Below are 20,157 nucleotides of genomic sequence, written 5' to 3' on the forward strand. Positions count from 1 at the left end.
CTGGCCCAGCTCATGAGCGTGCGGCCGGTTCTTTGATTATCAGGCATAATAAACCTGCGTCAATAAAGAGCATTGTTACACATAACAAACACTCTTTACAGACGGCAGCCCATCCCTTTTCGAAATGACCCCACCTTGGGCTGTGCCATCTCCTCGGTGGGCAGCGGCGGCTGGGGTCATACAGAAATTCAAGCTTTTTCTGTCGACTGCACCACAACAGACGGCCCAGCCGCTGTCGTTGCTTTATGCAGAATGACTAGAAGGGACAGGTATTCTGTCGGGCTGGCTTGACAGGACATTGAGGAGGGGATATGCACTACAGTTCATTCAGCCTCCTCCGCCCTTCAGGGGCGTGAGAGAGACTGTTTTTTGTCCTGCCCGATAAAGACACGTGCGCTCCGGGAGGAGATTACGAATCTCCTAACAAAGGGCGCAGTGACATTGGTTCCGAGGGACCAGTGGGACATGAGATGGTACTCCCCGTATTTCCTTGTCCCAAAGAATTCGGGAGACATGAGACCCATACTAGATTTCAGGGTCCTCAACGAGAGAGTGGCGAAACGCCCCTTTCGTAGATACCTGAGGGTCGCGTATTTCGTGTGCCAATCACAGAGTGGCACAGGAAATTCCTACGTTTTGTTTTCCAAGGGAAGGTTTACGAGTACACGCGCCTGCCCTTCGGGTACGCGCTTGCTCCTCGTTTTTTCTCCAAATGCGTGCAGACAGCACTCGAACCACTGAGGCGTAACGAGATACGCATAATATGCGGATCTCGACGACCTACTGGTCTTGGCCCAATGCCCAAATCGAGCCATTCGAGACGCAACCTCACTGGTGCAGCGCCTCACTCAGCTGGGGTTAGCTGTAAACTGGACAGAGAGTGCTCCGTGGCCGGCTCAACAGTTTTCCTATCTAGGCATTCAGTTGGATACTGCCGAGATGAGGGCCAGTTTATCGGCACCACGGAGAGCGACACTGACGTCAGCTCCCTGGGTGTGTCGAGTGACAAATACAATCACCGCTCTGTCAAGGATGTCCTTACTAGGACTGAGGTCTGCAGCCCATGTAGTGGTCCCCTTAGGCCTGTTACACATGCGCAGACTGCAGGGCGGGTCGCACGACTGCGACGGGTTCCAGTGAGCACGCCGTCGCAAGTTGATTGTAATACAGAGATCGGTCAAAACCGACCTGAGCTACTGGAGAGACCCGCGCGTCATCGCGCGCGGAGTCGCCTGAGTTCGCTGAAAGCTCTCCACATTCCAGGTCTGCTCAACGAAGGAGCAGATCTGTTATCACGGGGAGGCCCGAGGGACGACGACTGGAGGTTAGCACCCTCCATTGTGTCGCTGATTTGGGCACGGTTCGGACAAGCAGAAGTGGTTCTGTTTGCGTCACGGACGAATGCGCAGTGTCGCCTTTGGTTCTTCCTGCGCGAACAGGACAACCCGCCATTGGGAGTCGATACATTCGCACACCACCCATGGCCGAGGGTCCTGTTATACGCGTTCCCACCCCTGACATCTATCCTCCCACTGTTGGCACGAGTGAGGTCAGAGAGGCTAGAGTTAATTCTTGTAGCCCCGGACCGTCCCGGAGCCCCGTGGTTTCCGGAACTGATGGAGATGTTGGTAGAGGGCCCATGGCCCATACCTCATCGACAAGATGCACTCTCTCAAGCCAGAGGCTTGGTGAGGGGGCCGCCTATGATGGGGGGCCCCCTCATGGCCTGGTTACTGAGAGGGATTTGTTAGAACGCAGGGGTCTGACAGACGCGGTCATTCAGACCATTCAGAGTGCGCATGCGCAATCCACTGCAAAGGGATATGCGGCGCGCTGGCGAGTGTTTACACAGTGTGAGGGACAGGACGTTGACCCAGTCTGCTGTCGGGTCGAAACGTTCTTGTGCTTCTTACAGTCGCTGTTTGACAAGGGATTGGCGGCGAGAACTATTAAAGTTTACGCGGCTGCCATCTCAGCTTGTCATGAGGGTTTTGCGACAACGACACTGTTCAGTCATTCGCTGGTTAAGCGTTTTTTGACTGGAGTGTGTAGGCTTAGACGCCCTCATAGGACTCTAATGCCAAAATGGGACCTGTCGATTGTGCTAGAGGCGCTGTGCGTGCCCCATTCGAACCCATTGACACTGTGTCGTTGCGTTTATTGTCTCTCAAGACGAGTCAGCTCCTCGCCTTGACTACGGCTAAGCGAGTGAGTGATTTATGTGCTCTCTCGACACGGGCAGATTGTTTGATCATATCTGATGACAAAACAAAAGCTGTGTTACGCCCTAACCCGGTTTTTATCCCTAAGGTTAATCGTGGGTTTAGGGTTCAGAGCTGTGCTCTGAGCGCCTTTTTTCCTCCTCCTCACGACGGAGAGAGGGAGAGGCGTTTACATTGTCTATGTCCGGTGCGCGCGTTGGCACAATATGTGAAGCGCACGGCAGGACTGAGATCTTCTCCCCAGCTTCTGATCTGCTACGGCGGACAGAAAGCCGGGGCACCACTCTCGAAGCAGAGGCTGTCCCATTGGATTTGCGAGGCTATTAGCCTCGCATACGAATCGAAGGGGCAGCCCGTGCCGACTGGCATTCGGGCTCATTCCACCAGGGGCATGGCCACATCAGTGGCCATTCTCAGGGGAGTGGGAGTGGAGGAGATATGTGAGGCGGCGTCTTGGTCGTCGCCATCACTTTTTGTACGATATTACTTGAAAGATATTCTTCCTCATCCTTTTCTCATTCTGTCCTCAGTTTTGCTGATGACTGATGTAGTGGGAAGGCACTTGGATTACCCTGGTCATGGGGATTCTATTCAAGTGTTGTCAGGATGAATACGGATGTGCCTGGGGAGGGGACCCTCCTCCAGGACATGTTCCGTTAGATCAACAACCCTACGTGCTCACGTAAGGGTTAGATCAGTGATATTTCTTCCGCATCCTTTTCTCATTCTGTCCTCAGTTTTGCTGATGACTGATGTAGTGGGGAAAGCACTTGGATCACCCTGGTTGGGGATTCTATTCAAGTGCTGTCAGGATGATTACGGATGTGCCTGGGGAGGGGACCCTCCTCCAGGACATGTTCCGTTAGATCTACAACCCTACGTGCTCACGTAAGGGTTAGGTCAGTGATATTCTTCCTCAATCCTTTCTCATTCTGTCCTCAGTTTTGCTGATGACTGATGTTGTGGGAAGGGCACTTGGATTACCCTGGTCATGGGGATTCTATTCAAGTGCTGTCAGGATGAATACGGATGTGCCTGGGGAGGGGACCCTCCTCCAGGACATGTCTGTTAGATCAACAACCCAACGTAAGGGTTAGGTAAGTGATATTTCTTCCTCATCTTTTTCTCACTCTGTCCTCAGTTTGCTGAGGACTGAGGTAGTGGGGATGGCACTTGGATTACCCTGGTTGGGGATGCTATTCAAGTGCTGTCAGGATGATTACGGATGTGCCTGGGGAGGGGACCCTCCTCCAGGACATGTTCCGTTAGATCTACAACCCTGCGTGCTCACGTAAGGGCTAGATCAGTGGAGCAGACTCGTGTGGGTTGGGCCAACTTTTTAAGGTTGTCTTGAACCAACATCAGTGGTCAGCTCCGGGTGCCGCTGAGATTGTTTTACGGATTAATAGTCTCAGTGGGGGTACATTTGGCCTCGTTCGCTCCGCCTAAACCAATAGGAGCAGAGCTCCCCTATGGGGCGGAGCTCCACGATATAGAACGATAGTTATGGAGATAGACTCCAGTTCTATGAGTGGAGCGGAGCCCCATAGGGCTGCTGGCCCACTTCGACTCGTTCAAACCCGGCTGTTTTTGTATGTTTGGGAGAATGAGGTAGCGAAGTACACCCCTTTATATAGCACCCCAGGCGGGCGCAGGCATTGAAAAATTCAGTCATTGGCTACTTTAGGTAGCGGGTAAACCAATAGGAGCAGAGCTCCCCTATGGGGCTCCGCTCCACTCATAGAACTGGAGTCTATCTCCATAACTATCGTTTTGTTGCTTGAATAAAGGCTGGCAGTCATTAATAGCCAACTGTTGTTGTGGACTGTACTGGGGAAGTATTTGTTATTATTCAGGAGTAAAACAATAAATACAAATATTGGATCGGTATCGGTATCGCAGATACCTGAAGCCCAGGTATCGGTATCGGTATCGGTAGTGAAAAAATGGGATCGGGACATCCCTAGTTACATTACTGGTCACATGACTGCTACATCTCTGGTCACTAAGGCTGCCACGATTAGTCGACTAGTCACGACGACGTCGACTACCAAAATCGTCGCCGACATATTTGGTAATTGCCGTAGTCGCATGTTTTTTGGGAGCTGAAATAAGCTTTTTTATTATTATTTAAAAAAAAAAAAAAATTTGCCTAGCACCAGGGGAGCCCCCCCCTCCCAAATTTCGTTGTTTGGTACCTGTACTATATCAATGACAATAAAGACCATTCATTTCATTCGATAAGCATTCGTTTTTCTTCCCTGAAGCTGCCACTGGCTAGCGTCTCCCAGTGTCTTTGATGTACATGCGCAGTGTCGGTCATCCGGGGCACACGTGACTTCCTCGGAAAAACAAACAGAGAAATGTCTTCCTGTCCTCGTACCTCTAAAGTGTGGGAGCATTTCAACCACAACGTTGAAAAAAAGAATGTAAAATGTAAAATTTGCAAAGCTGAACTTGCTTATCATGGCAGCACGTCTATGATGCGCGAGCATCTAAAAAGGAAGCACGTTGTGGCAGATGACGAGGAAGACGATGGCTCGTCTCGGTAAGCTAGTTAGCTTGTTATTGGCTAACGATATTGTTACGTTAAAAGCCTTCTTACATTATTTTACGTTGTCATCAAAGCGATACTTATCAAATAGCTAAAAATGTTGTCTTAACGTTACAGTGCTAAGAAGGCGCGTTCTACTATGAGATGAGTGAAGCAAAGCAAAACTTTTGTACTCTGTACAAGTATTTATTTTTGTTTTTGTATTCCTTTGGTTGCCTAGTGCCTAGCCTACCTCATTTTACTCAGCAGTTTGCACCCTCTACTACTCTTTACATTACATTACATGCAAGTGATGCCAGAAATAAATCTGCAAAGTTCATTAAAATATCTATTTTTGAGTGAACAATCATTTTAATTGTCTTTATTTTTATTTAGCACATGCCTACAACAACAACTAACAACTTCAAGCTAAATTTAGAAGCTGATTTAGAAGATGATAGCTAAATAAGAGCGATTGAGTAATTGTGCGATAAGCTGTAATTTATGATCCGATTAGTCGACTAATCGGTAAAATAATCGGTGACTAGTCGACTATGAAAATAATCGTTTGTGGCAGCCCTACTGGTCACATGACTGGTCACATGACTGCTTCATCACTGGTCACATGACTGCTACATCACTGGTCACATGACTCACACACGCCACAGTACGTCTTGCCCTCCCAATGGGACTGGCACAATAGCTGACTAAATCCCTCCCTCTCTCGCCCTCCTCTCCTCCCCCCCTCTCTTCTCTCCTCCCTCCCCCTCTCCCTCTCCTCCCTCGCCCCCCCCCCATCCAGCTGCCTTCGGGCCGCTCCTGCATCGAGCACTACCGCCGGCTGCACCGCTACTGCGTGTTCTCCCACGAGGAGCTGACCTGCAAGATGGCCGCCTGCCCAGAGAAGCTGGACCTCAACCTGGCCGCCGCCACGCACAGAGAGATGTTCATCATCGTCCAGGAGGAGAGGAAACTACGCAAGGAGCTGCATGAGAGGGTGGGTGTGGGGGTCTGTCTCTGTGTGTGTGTGTGTGTGTGTGTGTGTGGGGGGGGGGGGGGGGGGGGGGGGTCCTCATGTCTGATCTGATGTAATAATCAGACTTTTCTTTCGAAAAACGTGAATACATTTCAGCGTTGTTGAAAATCAACGACACATCGCTAGTCAACTAACACAGCTTGTTCTGTGAGTCTGCTAACAATGTTAAGTAGTGTTCTAGTTAACTAGGTAACAATCTAAAGTAGTGTTCTAGTTAACTAGGTAACAATGTAAAGTAGTGTTGTAGTTAACTAGGTAACAATGTAAAGTAGTGTTCTAGTTAACTGGGTAACAATGTAAAGTAGTGTTCTAGTTAACTAGGTAACAATGTAAAGTAGTGTTCTAGGTAGCAGTGGGGTTACTCACCCAATCCATTGCGTTGTTGCAGCATTTTGGCTTGACTAGTGAGTTTGTGTTGTGATTCTCAACAACGTTGAAACGTAGTTCTGTGCTTCAAAAGAAAAGTCTGAACGTTTTGATTGGTTGCCGACATGCGGACCGAATGATCAGACTGTGTCACATATAGGACTCCCTGTGGCTAAGATGAGTTTTCTGAAATGTGTGTGTGAACAACCAGTATGTTGACTGTTAGGGCTTTCACACCGGCAAAGAACCGTGCCGGTTCGCGTTCACGTTCGGGAACCTCCGAACGTTGGTGCTGTCTGGCGAACGAGCCCGCGTTCATACCAGTGTAACTGGAACCATCCGCGTCATCAACAATGGGTGATGAAGGGGCGGGATAAACAACAAATTCACAACTAGATGGCAGCTACTTCACTGGAAAAGAGGATAATATCTTCCACTACAGTATCTGAAATAAACACAATTTTCTATTAAACAAAACAAAAGACACTTTCTACACGCGTTCTCTTACTAATCAACTGCTCCATTACTGGAATAGAAATGGCTTACAAAATTCGCGGTCGCGCATGTCCGCGCGCGTGTGAGTGTGTGTGTGTGTGTTTGCTGAGCATGTGAGGAAGACAGAGAGAATAAGGAAACTTTTCATATTGTTTTTGATCACTAATGATTAGATTTAGATTAGATTACATTTTGTCTACTTCCTTCTTGCTGGTCTCTGCACCCTAGAATATGACACACCCACTGATGATGTCATAGACACACCCACTGACGACGTGACTGTTCTACTCTTGGTTGCCGCTTGAGAACCACTATTTTCTGGTTCCCGCTGCGAACCAATTTTTCAGGCTCCGAACCAATTGAGTTTCGGTCTGAATGCGCCGGCCGGTTCCAGACTTGGTTCGCGAACACGAACCGGCACGGTTCTTTGCCCTATGTGTGTGTGTGTGTGTGTGTCTGATGTGTGTCTGACGTGTGTCTGACGTGTGTGTGTGTGTATGTGTGTGTGTGCAGGGCATCACGGAGGCTGAGCGTGAGGCGTTTGAGCTGCTGCCTGATGACGAGCGCCAGTGTGAGAAGTGTAAGACCACCTGCTTCCTGTCTGCGCTGGCCTGCTCCCACTGCCCCGAGCACACGCTGGTCTGCCTCTACCACACCCAGGACCTCTGCAGCTGCCCCCCCGACAAACTCTACCTCAGGTACCCCCCCCCCCTAACCCTACCCCCCCCCCCCCCCCACCACACCGTGGTCTGCCTCTACCACACCCAGGACCTCTGCAGCTGCCCCCCTGACAAACTCTACCTCAGGTACACCTAACCCTAACCTGCCCCTGACAAACTCTACCTCAGGTACACCTAACCCTAACTGCCCCCCCTAACCTTAACCCCCCCGACAAACTACCTCAGGTACGTCCCCCCGACAAACTCTACCTCGGGTACTTTTAGTAGTCTTTTCTAGTAGTTTTAGTAGTCTACCTGTAGTGTGATTCGGTGTCTGACTTGTGCTTTATAAATGAAGTTTGATTGATGATTGATTGGACTCCTATCTGCCCCCCCTCCCCCTCCCCAGGTTCCGCTACACCCTGGATGAGCTGCTGGCCATGCTGCATCGTCTGAAGGTCCGGGCCGAGAGCTTTGACTCCTGGGCCAACAGGGTGAAGGAGGCGCTGGAGCAGGAGGAGGGCAGCAAGATAGGTGAGGAGGAGGAGAGTGGGGGAGGAGGAGAGGGGGGAGGAGGAGAGCAGCAAGATAGGAGAGGGGCCCAAAGCTCACGCCAGGGTTGCCCCCTCTCTCCTCTGCTGTTTGCCCAAAGCTCGCGCCAGGGTTGCCCCCTCTCTCCTCTGCTGTTTGCCCAAAGCTCGCGCCAGGGTTGCTCTCTCTCTCCTCTGCTGTTTGCCCCATCTCTTGAAGCTATCACTTCGCCACCTCCTAAATATCTATATCTTGCCATTTTTCTTACTATCCTTCTTTTTCTGTATTTTTAATGCTATATGTAAAGCACTTTGAATTGCTTTCATTGTATGAAATGTGCTTCACAAATAACCTGGCCTTGCCTTGAATGTGTGATGTCATCATCAGGTATAGAGTACCTGGAGGCGTTGAAGCAGGAAGCGGCAGACAGGAAGTTCCCAGACAACGAGCTGCTGCAGAGACTCAACACCGTCCTCACACACACACACCTCTGTACCCGCACCTGCACTGACCTCCTCAACCACAGCCTGCCCAGGTACACACACACACACACACACACACACACACACCTCTGTACCCGCACCTGCACTGACCTCCTCAACCACAGCCTGCCCAGGTACACACACACACAGCACTTCTAACAATGCTCTAGCCACTGAACTGTGTGTGTGTGTGTGTGTGTGTGTGTGTGTGTGTGTGTGTGTGTGTGTGTCTGTGTGTGTATAGGAGGATGACGGTGGTGGAGTTGAAGGCTCTGGTGGAGAGGATGCAGAACCTGCCCCTGGTCATCAGCCAGCTGGAGGAGGTCCAGGTGAGGGGGCAGGGTGCCGGGGGTGGGGGGGGTATAGGAGGTCGGGGGGGCCGGGGGGGTAGAGGAGGGCAGGTAAGGGGGGGGTGGGGGGGTAGAGGAGGTCCAGGGGGGTGGGGGGGAGTAGAGGAGGTCCAGGTGAGGGGGGGGGGGGGGGGGTAGAGGAGGTCCAGGTGTGAGGGGGTAGAGGAGGTCCAGGTGAAGGGGGTTAAGTGAGTAATGAATTTACAGCACTGGTCGGCTGTGGCTCGTGGTTTGCGACACTTCCTGTCAGAAAGCCGTCGCCTGTAATGTGATGAGACACATGAACCTGCATCAGTAAACAAGGACGAATGAAACTGGGCTTAAATGTGTGGATAGATACTCGGCCTACCGGTCAATTATATGACCGTTTGTCAGCAAGTGCTGTCCTGGATTGTCAAGACAAACTCCTGGAAAAGTCCTGGAAAATGATTTCTCAAAAAGAATGGGAACATTGATTTGTTTAAGTAAAAAGAAGAGACTTAATAGTCCCCCCCCCCCATCCAGGCGGTGCTGCGGTCGGTGGAGGCGTTCCAGAGCCAGGCGCGGGCCCTGGTGGGGGACAGGGACTGGCGTAGGGACGGCCCCCCCCCGGAGCAGCTGGAGGCCCTGCTGGAGCAGGGGGCCGGCCTGGCGGCCGAGGCCCCGGAGTGTGAGCTGCTGCGGGGGCTGAGGGAGCAGGGCCGCTGGCTGGGCCAGGTCAGGAGTGCCCTGGGCCCGGGGGGCCGCGGGGAGGGGGGGGGCGGGGAGGTCACGCTACCCGTGCTGCGGGGGCTGATGGAGGCCGGCTGCTCCGTGGCCCAGAGCGTCTCCGTGGAGACGGCCATGGCGGAGCTGCAGGAGCTGCTCACCATCGCAGAGCGCTGGGAGGAGAAGGCCCAGATATGCCTGGAGCAGAGGTGTGTGTGTGTGTGTGTGTGTGTGTGTGTGTGTGTGTGTGTGTGTGTGTGCGCGCACACGCGCTGGGAGGAGAAGGCCTTTATTGTAATTTGCCGGTGTTCTGCCAGGTCATGCTGCCTCTCCAGATGTGCTACTTAGCAGACATCGATCTGACAGGCAGCATAAATTGGCAGAACACCGGCCATGGTGCTGTCATGACAAAATCTGTCCGGCCTGCCAGAATGTGTCCGGGTGACGTAATTAGGTCTTTCGAACAGCGTTGTCATGTCAACGTTAGCATTCCTCAGTAAACTCTACCGCTCGTTGTTTCTTCTTCAGACAAGTGAACTTATCTTTTCTGAACCACAGGGTTCGGGTTAGTACTGAAATGGCCTCAGAGAATGAGGCACGGCATAGCGCTCGCTAATACATATTTTACTATTCAGATCGGAAGGAGGAATACATTTTTTGCAGATATTAATATATACTAATTTCTTGTCCATCGGACAACTGCAGGAGGAAGTCCACTTGTCCGAACATAAAATATACTTGTCCCGGACAAGCCTTAATGTCGGACAAGCCTTAATGTCGAGCCTGAAAAAGTTCTGAAAAAGCTTAATGTCCAGGCCTGGTGGTTTGACCCCCCCCCCCCCCCCCCGTAAAAGATAAAAGCTGTAGCTGACTAGTGAGCCCCATCAACCTTAATGCTGTTCAGCTGCGAGACGATTACCGTTGTCTTCCAAATGGAGAAACAGCGAGCAGTAGAGTTTACTTAGGAACGCCGTTCGAAAGGCCTGATTACATCACCTGATTACATCACCCGGACACATTCTGACAGATTCTGTCATGACGGCACCATTGCCGGTGTTCTGCCAGTTCATGCTGCCTTGTCAAATCGATTCTAAGTAGCCTCTCCCCCCCCGGTGCTGCAGGCAGAAGCACCCTCTCTCCACCCTGGAGGCCATAGTGAACGAGGCCCAGCTGATCCCCGTCAAGCTGCCCAACATCCTGGCTCTGCAGGGCTGCCTGACCCGGGCCCGCGCCTGGGTGACCGACCTGGAGGAGATACAGGTACACACACACACACACACACACACACACACAAACATGGGTCACTGACCTGGTGGAGATACAGGTACACACACACACACACCTGTACTGACCCGGTCCTCCCTGTCCTAGAACGGGGAACACTACCCGTGCCTGGACGACCTGGAGGGTCTGGTGGCGGTGGGCAGAGACCTGCCCGTCTGCATGGAGCAGCTGAGGCAGCTGGAGCTGCAGGTCGCAGCCGCCCACAGCTGGAGGGACAAGGCCTCCAAGACCTTCCTGAAGAAGAGCTCCCAGCACAGCCTGCTGCAGGTGGGTCTGTCTGTCTGTCTGAAGAAGAGCTCCCAGCACAGCCTGCTGCAGGTGGGTCTGTCTGTCTGTCTGTCTGAAGAAGAGCTCCCAGCACAGCCTGCTGCAGGTGGCTCTGTCTGCCTGTCTGTCTGTCCTGAAGAAGAGCTCCCAGCACAGCCTGCTGCAGCTGTGTGTGTGTTCTCAACAGCCGTGTGTGTGTTGCAGGTGTGTGTGTGTTCTAAACAGCTGTGTGTGTGTTGCAGGTGTGTGTGTTCTAACAGGTGTGTGTGTGTGTGTTGCAGGTGTTGTGTCCGTGTGTGGAGAAGAGGAAGGAGCGAGGCGAGGAGGCGGAGCCTCTGGAGGACGCAGACAGCAACACGCTGGGCCTGTCAGCCCACGACCTCCGCGACCCCGGGGCCATCGTGAGTTCACCCCGACCCTGACGCAGCTCTCGCCAGGGATGCCCTCTCTCTCCTCTGCTGTTTGCCCTACTTCACCCCTCTCATTTCACTCCCGTATCTCAGTTATTAAAATGAATATTCTTCCACAAATAATTTTTTGCAGTTCCATGCTGCCTCTAGCTCCACCAAGTGGTTACTGGAAGAAACTCTATTTCTTCCAAATGTATATGGGTGGAGAAGAAGCCCAGACTCAACGCTCCAGAGGCGGGGGGGGGGGGGGGATTGGGGCTCCCATTGGTACTATTGGTCTTTTGTGCTGCGTCCTCTCTCCAAATGGTTTGATCCGGCTGCTCGTGTATAAGTAAAGCCTGGTACACACATAAAGATTTTCTAAATCGATAAGATCATGCATTGAACAGTTTTGATCGTATTGTGTGTGCTCCGATATTCCCAATACAGCACAACACATACATACAGATCTGTCCTACGACAGTCTAGAGTATCGTCCCCCAAGCCAGAAGTCTCACGTGATCAGGGTAGTAGTACCCTGACTGACCTGTAGAGGCAGCCTTGTGCGACAGGGCAAATAAAGTGCCGAAGAACAAAAAGAAGAAGAAGCGTCAGTCAGCTCGCTTCTTGATTGGTTACATTCCGTTCCCCGTCACAATCGGATTCGGGAGATGCCCACACACGAGGACTTTTGATCGTAAATATTGAACATGGTTAATATTAAGATTGTTGGCCCCGACCATTTTCCGAGCAGATTGTCGGAAGAAATGGACTCTTAACACACCTCACACCACAGGATAATCTTGTAGGATAATCTTTAGAGCCATCCGGTAATCGGGCGTTTGCTGTCCTTTGTCGGAAGGGGGGAAATCGGGCCAAAATCGGCCAGATTATTTTTGTGTGTACCAGGCTTACGTAAGTATAGGCGCTGCTGCGACGTTTTGACCAAGGAAGAGGTGTTAAGGGTCCAAGAGAGGTCCTCGGAGATGTGGACACCCAGGAACTTAAAGCTGGGAACACACTCCACCTCCATCCCGTTGATGTAGATGGGGGAGTGTTCCCAGCCCCCAGTTTTTATGTCCACAATGATCCCCATGGTCCACAATGATCCCCATGGTCTTACTGGAGGGCCAGGTTGTTTCTCCCTGTAGGGAGTTCTCCCTGGTTCTGTCTGCTCTGAAGAGGTCCCTTCCTGTTAGCGTAGCAACGCTGTCCGGAATGCTGGTATTTACCTCCGAGAAGTTTCAGAGAAGATCATAACGTTGCAGTCCATAATCTTGGCCTGTGAGGTGATCCAGAGTTCATCCATTTTGCAAGAAATAAACTCAGTAAGGATAATCCGTTCGGCTCGCGACGCTGTCTAGCTGGTAGGCCTCTACGGCGTCTCCGTCTTTTCCTGTTATCTCGAACCTGACGGGTCTCTTCCTCTGTGTGTTCACTCCACGCAGACCTAGCGGGTCTGTCATCACAAGACTTTCTATCAGAACAGGAGCTAGTCTAGTTAGGCATAGTCTCTGTGCTAGAGAGAGGGTAGAACAAGTCTGTCAAGTTTATTTGTGTTTTCTACCCCATGCCTACTAACCCCTGTGTGCTTGTGTAGGTGATGGCCTTTAAAGAGGGCGAACGCCGCGAGAAGGAGGCGCTACTGAGGCTACAGAAGACCAACCTGTCCAAGGCTGCCGTGGAGAGGGCTGAGAGGGAGGGCAGCGTGGACAGAGAGGACAAGGAGAACGGCAGAGGAGGGAGGTGGGACGACACTATGGACCTGGACACGCCCCTCCCCCCCCCGTCTGAGAACTGTGTAAAGGAGAACGGCAGCGCTCGCCCCCCCTCGGCGGGCGCCGCCCCCCCTCCTCCTCAGACCACGGCAGTGTGTGTGTGTGGCGGGCCGCCCAGCGCCCCCCAGCTCCGCTGCCACCTCTGCAAAGACTGGTTCCACGGCGGCTGCGTGGCGTTCCCCTCCCTCCTGCCGCCCTCCTCCGGCCCCCCGCTCGCCAACCCCCTCTGCTGGTGGGACTGGGACTCGCGCTTCCTGTGCCCGCGGTGCCAGCGGTCGCGGCGGCCCCGGCTGGAGACCATCCTGGCCCTGCTGGTGGCGCTGCAGAGGCTGCCGGTGCGCCTGCCTGAGGGCGAGGCGCTGCAGTGTCTGACGGAGCGCGTCATCACCTGGCAGGGCCGCGCCAAGGAGGCGCTGGACACCCCCGAGCTGCGCGCCGAGCTGCAGAGGCTGCAGGAGCTCCGAGACACCCAGCGGGGGGGCACAGGAGGGGGGGAGGAGGAGGAGGAGGAGCAGGAGGACAAAGAGGAGGAGGAGGAACAGGAAGAGGAGAGGAGGAGGAAGAAGAAGAAGAAAGGGAACTCTGTGATCGTGCTGTCGGACTCGGAGGGAGGGGAGGACGGAGTGATAGACTTGACGGAGGAGAGGAGCTCTTCTCTGGAGGAGAAGAAGAAGGGCGTCGTCAAGGAGACCAACGGGTGTCAGAACGGCGCCGGTGGCAACAAGATGGCGGCCAGCCGTCACCACGACCTCACAGGTACGTTTACGTTTTGGAGAGAGAATCAAGTTTTGCATCGACTTTCCATCTTGTGTCAGCTGCACCAAATACAATTATCTCTGTTTGGCCTTGTTTAATTGGAGGAAGTTTTGTGTCATCCAGGCGTTTATTTGTTCAATGCAATTACAGAGATTGTCAATGGGACTATAGTCGTTCAGTGAGAGGGCTGTGTAGATTTGAGTGTCATCCGCATAGTTGTTGGAGGCAATGTTTTTCTTTTGTGTGTCCCAATGGAAGCATGTAGAGATTGAATAGAAGGGGGCGAAGGATTGACCCTTGGGGAACCCCACATGTCATTTTAATTTGGTCAGAAGAAGGAAAGAATATATATATATATATATTTATTTTTTATTTTTATATAGACACTGGAGAAACAGAGAAACAGTACAAGGGGGGCAGTCGAAGTCTTAGGAGACACAGTATAGGGGGAAGCAGGTGTCTCAGGAGACACAGTGCTGGGGGGTAGTAGATGTCTCAGGAGACACAGTGCTGGGGGGTAGTAGATGTCTCAGGAGACACAGTGCCGGGGGGTAGTAGATATCTCAGGAGACACAGTGCTGGGGGGTAGTAGATGTCTCAGGAGGAGCTGTTAAGGTGCAGCCTGAAGAGATGGAGGTCTTCAGTCTCTGGTGGAAGATGGGGAGGTACAGGCTGCGCTCTGACCCCCGCGACCACGTCTTCCCTGTGTCTGTCTGACTGACTGTCTCCCCTACACACACACACTCTCTCCTCTCTCTCTCTCCCCCCCCCCCCCTCCCTCCCTCTCTCTGTGCAGGTGTGGGGTCTTTGCTGTCGGTGGTGTGGTCCCTGCGCGGGGCGGCGGTAGTACTGGCCCCGGCCACCAGGGTGCAGCTGGAGGACCTGCAGCTGGAGGGAGACCTGCTCGAGGTCACGCTGGACCAGACGCACGCCATCCACAGGGTCCTGCAGGCCGCCGCTCAGCCCCCTCGGCAGACCCTGCACACACTGATACTGGTGAGACCACACACACTCACACTCACACTCACACACACACTCACACACACACTCACACACACACCCCCCCTCCGGCAGACCCTGCACACACTGATAATGTTGAGACCACACACACACACTGATACTGCTGAGACCACACACACACTCACACACGCACACACACACTCACACACTGATACTGGTGAGACCACACACACACACACCCACACACACACACCCACACACACACACACACACCCACACACACACACACACACATACACACACACACTCACACACTGATACTGGTGAGACCACACCCACACACACACACCCACACACACACATACACACACACACACACACACTCACACACTCCTGTCTAACATGGTGTGTTGCAGAAGAATCTAAATGAGTTATATGAGGATGTGATTTGAAAGCAGTGGGTTCCATGTCGGGTTGCAAAATTCACGTAGGTTTGGGAAACTTTCCAGTCATTTCCAGAGTTTCCCTATGGGGTTTCAATATGGAATTATCGGAAAGCTTCCCAAACTTACAGGAATTTTGCAACCCTAGTTCCATGTTTAACAGTGAGGGTGTATGGTGTCACATTTATGTCAGAAGTCTCGCACTCGCAGATAGGTTTCACACGTCGCACAGAGATTAACTGCGCGCACAAATTGAACAAAGCTGATTTTCTGCCTCGCACGCAACGACAAGATTATGATTGGTCACTTCAACGTGAGCCACACCCAACCGGACCTGCTTTGACTGTGATTGGCTGCTCCCCAGCCCGCCAGCAAAGTGTTGGCAGTCGCCAGCTGCCCAGTTAAGCAGCGCTCGTTGGATACTGCTGCATTTCCCATCATAGCTAGCTAGCTAGATTACTTAGCTAGCTTACTTGGCTTATCAAATGTCCGTTTGTGGTTAATGAGGCGTTAAGCAAAATGTTCGCATTTGTGCGCGCAGTTCATATTGGCGCGTGTAAACGTGACACCATACGTGTGTGTTAATACGTGACGTCAGTGTTGTTGTTGATCTCTGACCTCCCTCCTCTCTGTCAGATCGAGCTGCAGGAGCAGAAGGGGGCGGGGCGCCGGGGGGGGATCCGGGGGGGGATCAGGGACTCCCGGAGGAAGAGGAAGAGTCAGAGGGGCGAGGCCGAGGGCGGGGCCAGGGCCCAGGACACCTCAGAGTCCAAGAAGACACGCCCCCTCAGCAGCCCCCCCTCCCCACACACACACCCAGAGGTAACACACACACACACACACAGAGGTAACACACACAGAGGTAACACACACACACACAGAGGTAACACACACTCACACATACACACACACAGAGGTAACACACACACACACACACACCCAGAGGTAACACACGCACACACACACACACCCAGAGGTAATACACACACACCCAGAGGTAACACACACACACACACACACAGAGGTAACACACACACACCCAGAGGTAACACACACACACACACAGAGGTAACACACACACACCCAGAGGTAACACACACACACACACACAGAGGTAACACACCCCCTCCCCACACACACACCCAGAGGTAACACGCCTCAACCTTTGTTGATATAAACAAATGTTTTTTTTACTGTTTGATTTAAAAACAATTACATTTATAATTCTTTTTTTTCTTTTTTTCTTTAAAATTAGCAATTAAAAACCCAATGGCCTGTCATGATGATACTTATATAATGATCAAAGCACTTTGAGCTGCAATAAAAGTTACCATTATTATTATTAATACCTTTCTCGCCCCTCCTCTCTTTCCCCCCTCTCCTCTCTTTCTCCCCCTCCTCCTCTCTTTCTCCCCCCCTTCTCTTTCTCCCCCCTCCTCTCTCTCCCAGGTATTGTGATATGGTGATGCGACTGTTGAAGAGGGGATAGGATGGACAGATGACAGGATGGACAGATGACAGGATGGACAGATGACAGGATGGACAGATGATGGAATGGACAGATTATTCTGGGCATGGAGGCAGTGTCAACATGTGGACAGATGCAGGACACCCCCCCTCCCTCTGTATCCTCCCCTCCTCCCTCCCTCCCCATCATCCCTCTCTCTCTCACATCTCTGACATTCTAACAGTGATCCCTCCCTCACCCTTCCTCTCTCTCTCACCCCTTCTCTCTCTCTCTCTCTCTCCTGCCCTGTACTCTACACCCCCCTCCCTCTCCTCCCTCCTCTCTCTCTCCTCCTCAGTGATGGCGTGGTCGTCTCCAGGTCTTAATTAGGGGTCAGAGGTCACTCAGAGGTCAGCTGCTGTCGGCCTCTCCTCACCCTCGTAGACATTAATTCCTCATTTCCTTTTTCTTTTCTTTTTTTTTTGGGGGGGTGGGGTGGTTTTTTGGGGGGGGGGCATGAATCATGAAGCTGATGAACAGAGAGGGAGGGTGTGTCAGCCGGTCGCTAGGCAACACCACCCTGGTCACATGTATTTTCTAGTATTTGAATCTGGTGATCATGTATCTGGTGATCTGATGTTTGACAGTTTGGGACATTTTTGGAGAAATCCCCAGAATATTCTGGGAAGTGTGAAAAACAGGCATTCATGTTGTTGGTGCTACTTTCCCAAAATAGGTCTCTGTACCTCTTTATTTCTTTCTCTCTTTCTTTCATTCTCTTTCTCCCTCCCTCTCTTTCACACTTGTTTTATTTATCTCATCCTTCCTTCCCTCTCGACTCTTTGCTTTTTCTGTCTGTCCAGTTTTTCCTCCTCCAGCGTTTTTCTCTCTCTCTCTCTCCCTCCAAACTAAAGTAACACTTCACTGTAAACTCACTTTATTACAATGTATCTTGTCTCCTCTGGGTTCAAATGATTATATTATTATTATTATTATTATTATTGGTATTGATATTGCGGACAGCTTGTCTGAGTTTGTGTTTAAACTTTTCATTTCAATGTTGCCTTTTTGTTTCTTTTCACTCTTGTTAGAAAATAAAGGTTTAGGATTGTTTTAGGAGTCCTGGAGTCCTGTCATTCTTCCTGCCTGCTGGAATATGTTACTATATATACTATATGTTACTAGAACAGCCGTGTGTGTGTTACCTACTAAGAGTTTAACACTAGAACAGCCGTGTGTGTGTTACCTACTATAAGAGTTTAACACTAGAACAGCCGTGTCTGTTACCTACTATGAGAGTTTAACACTAGAACAGCCGTGTCTATGTTACCTACTATAAGAGTTTAACACTAGAACAGCCGTGTCTATGTTACCTACCACTATTAGTGTATTTATACCTAAGGCCTCATAGAACAATTTTCAACATCCAAAAGTCTTCTATCTCATTCTGTACAGTTTGTAATCAATACAAATACAATCAATCAGAACTGTTTTTTGTTTTATTTTGTATGTTGCTTTTGTGGTCATTTTGAAATACACAGTCTCCTAAAATTATATATGATAACATACCACAAAAGAGCATTTTGCGCTGAATACAATGATATGCAACACTTGATAGTTCCATTTGGGATTACATAAGCTTATTACAAATTAAAATTATTAAAATTGGGAAAATAGAACAATAGACCCCTGGGGGCAGTGTCTAGATCCCAGACAAATGGTTGCTCACAAAGAGCAGTGTGTGATCAAAATGAAAAGAGTCCTGCAAACCCTTGTCACTGCAAATCAAGTGAATGAGTCAGTGTGTGATGATGTCTTGAGAGAGTACAGGGCGTTCTGTGATTTTGCTCTGGTCACTCCAGGTTTCAGAGAATTTTCCCCCACCTCAGATAGAGTGGATACTCTGTTTCATGAGACCATGGGTTCTAGCACTGAATTCAAAAGACTGGGATGTGGTGAAGGTGCTTCTTGTGATGTCCCATGGACAGGCAAGTGTGGAGAGGGGTTTCTCTGTCAATAAAGAAGTTGAGGTAGAGAATCTGAAGGAACAGACCTTGGTGGCCCAGAGACTCATTATCGACCACATTAGGGCAGTTGGAGGAGTGTGTGAAGTTCCGATCACAAAAGAACTGCTTATATCAGCTGCAGGTGCAAGGCAGAAGTATTGTACCTACCTTGATGAGCAAAAGAGAGAGAGAAATAGAAAGACTCTTGACATGAAAAGAAAGTCTCATGGATGAAACTGGGTGAACTGAAAAAAAGAGAGCTAGAGTTGAGGCTGATGCCAACGCCCTGGAGAAAGCTGCAGATGAATATGCAAACAAGGCAGAGACCACTAGCAAACTAACCTTCATTGCAAAGTCTAACAGCCTGCGCCGTTCAGCCAAAGAAAAGAAAGCAAGTCTTCTGGACATTGAAAAGCAAATCGATGAGAAACTAAAAGAAATGAAGAGTGAGTAGACACAGTTTAGTACCAAACAGCAACGAAAGCAGGAGACACTCGGTAGTCATTGTATGTGCATACACATTGTTAAAACTAAAGCAAGTATATCTGTCACATTCCACTTATGTTTTATACTGTTATGTTGAGTGATTTGTCATGGTAGGCCATGGTGGTTTTTCCTGTTCATTACAGCCTACAGTAGCCTAGCCCTTGTTAGTATACGTGCGGTTCCAGATTCCATGTTCCAGGTTTTAGTCTCAGATTGTTGTGTAGCCTAATGCTGTATGAGGCATTGATTGCTCTTGTACCAGACTGTAATTTATTCTATTTATTGATATATGATATTGATTGATTGACATGTGAGCTACTGAAGTGAACAATTATTTGTAATTGTTGAATATCTGATTGTCTTGAATATATGAAATGCCATCTGTTACCTCTTCAATGTTTTTGCTTTCTTGAGCATGTAAATACTGTAGCATTTGGTTATTTGTTGTTGTTTGTTGATAAATGCTACATTCACTTCAATGCATAATTGAATACAAGAATACAGGTACAGCTCAATAAATTAGAATATCATGGAAAAGCATGTAAGTAAAAAAGAAAAGTAAATGTATTCCAGTAATTCAATTCAAAAAGTGAAACTCATATAATAGGCTATAGATTCATTACACACAAAGTGACATATTGCAAGCCTTTATTTCTTGTAATTGTGATGATTATGGCTTACAGCTCATGAAAACGAATGAGCTGTAAGTTGTCTGTCAGTATCTCAGAAAAATTAGAATGATAAAACAAAAAATGTAATACAGAAATGTCGGCCTTCTGAAAAGTATGTTCATTTGGTCGGGGCTGGAGGAAGAGCGGAGAGGCACAGAATCCAAGTCATTTTCCACGATATTCTAATTTATTACACTGCACCTGTATGGGTCCCTTAGACTCCAATGCCATTGCGCAATGCCCCAGGATAGGTGGTAATGTTGGATAGACACAACTTCCATTACATTAACCATGCTACATTTTTGCTAC

The 20,157-nt window shown here is 50.2% G+C and overlaps 1 protein-coding gene across 1 annotated transcript in view; it reads left to right on the top strand.

Annotated features, from left to right (window-relative positions):
• The window catches only part of kdm5c (lysine demethylase 5C), a 52,266-nt gene extending 35,130 nt beyond the window's left edge, over positions 1-17,136 (top strand). Inside the window, exons 16-28 of the mRNA XM_080525611.1 lie at positions 5,558-5,752; positions 7,166-7,350; positions 7,721-7,845; positions 8,230-8,377; positions 8,569-8,653; positions 9,179-9,570; positions 10,483-10,621; positions 10,733-10,912; positions 11,194-11,313; positions 12,902-13,835; positions 14,632-14,831; positions 15,875-16,060; positions 16,688-17,136. Coding sequence (XP_080381737.1) covers positions 5,558-5,752; positions 7,166-7,350; positions 7,721-7,845; positions 8,230-8,377; positions 8,569-8,653; positions 9,179-9,570; positions 10,483-10,621; positions 10,733-10,912; positions 11,194-11,313; positions 12,902-13,835; positions 14,632-14,831; positions 15,875-16,060; positions 16,688-16,696 — 2,898 coding nt within the window. The 3' untranslated portion in view covers positions 16,697-17,136. The remainder of the gene's footprint in view (positions 1-5,557; positions 5,753-7,165; positions 7,351-7,720; positions 7,846-8,229; positions 8,378-8,568; positions 8,654-9,178; positions 9,571-10,482; positions 10,622-10,732; positions 10,913-11,193; positions 11,314-12,901; positions 13,836-14,631; positions 14,832-15,874; positions 16,061-16,687) is intronic.
• The last annotated feature ends 3,021 nt before the right edge of the window (positions 17,137-20,157 follow it).

This window comes from Nansenia antarctica (genome assembly GCF_963989245.1).
Source record: "Nansenia antarctica genome assembly, chromosome: 3".
Lineage (NCBI taxonomy): Eukaryota > Metazoa > Chordata > Actinopteri > Argentiniformes > Microstomatidae > Nansenia > Nansenia antarctica.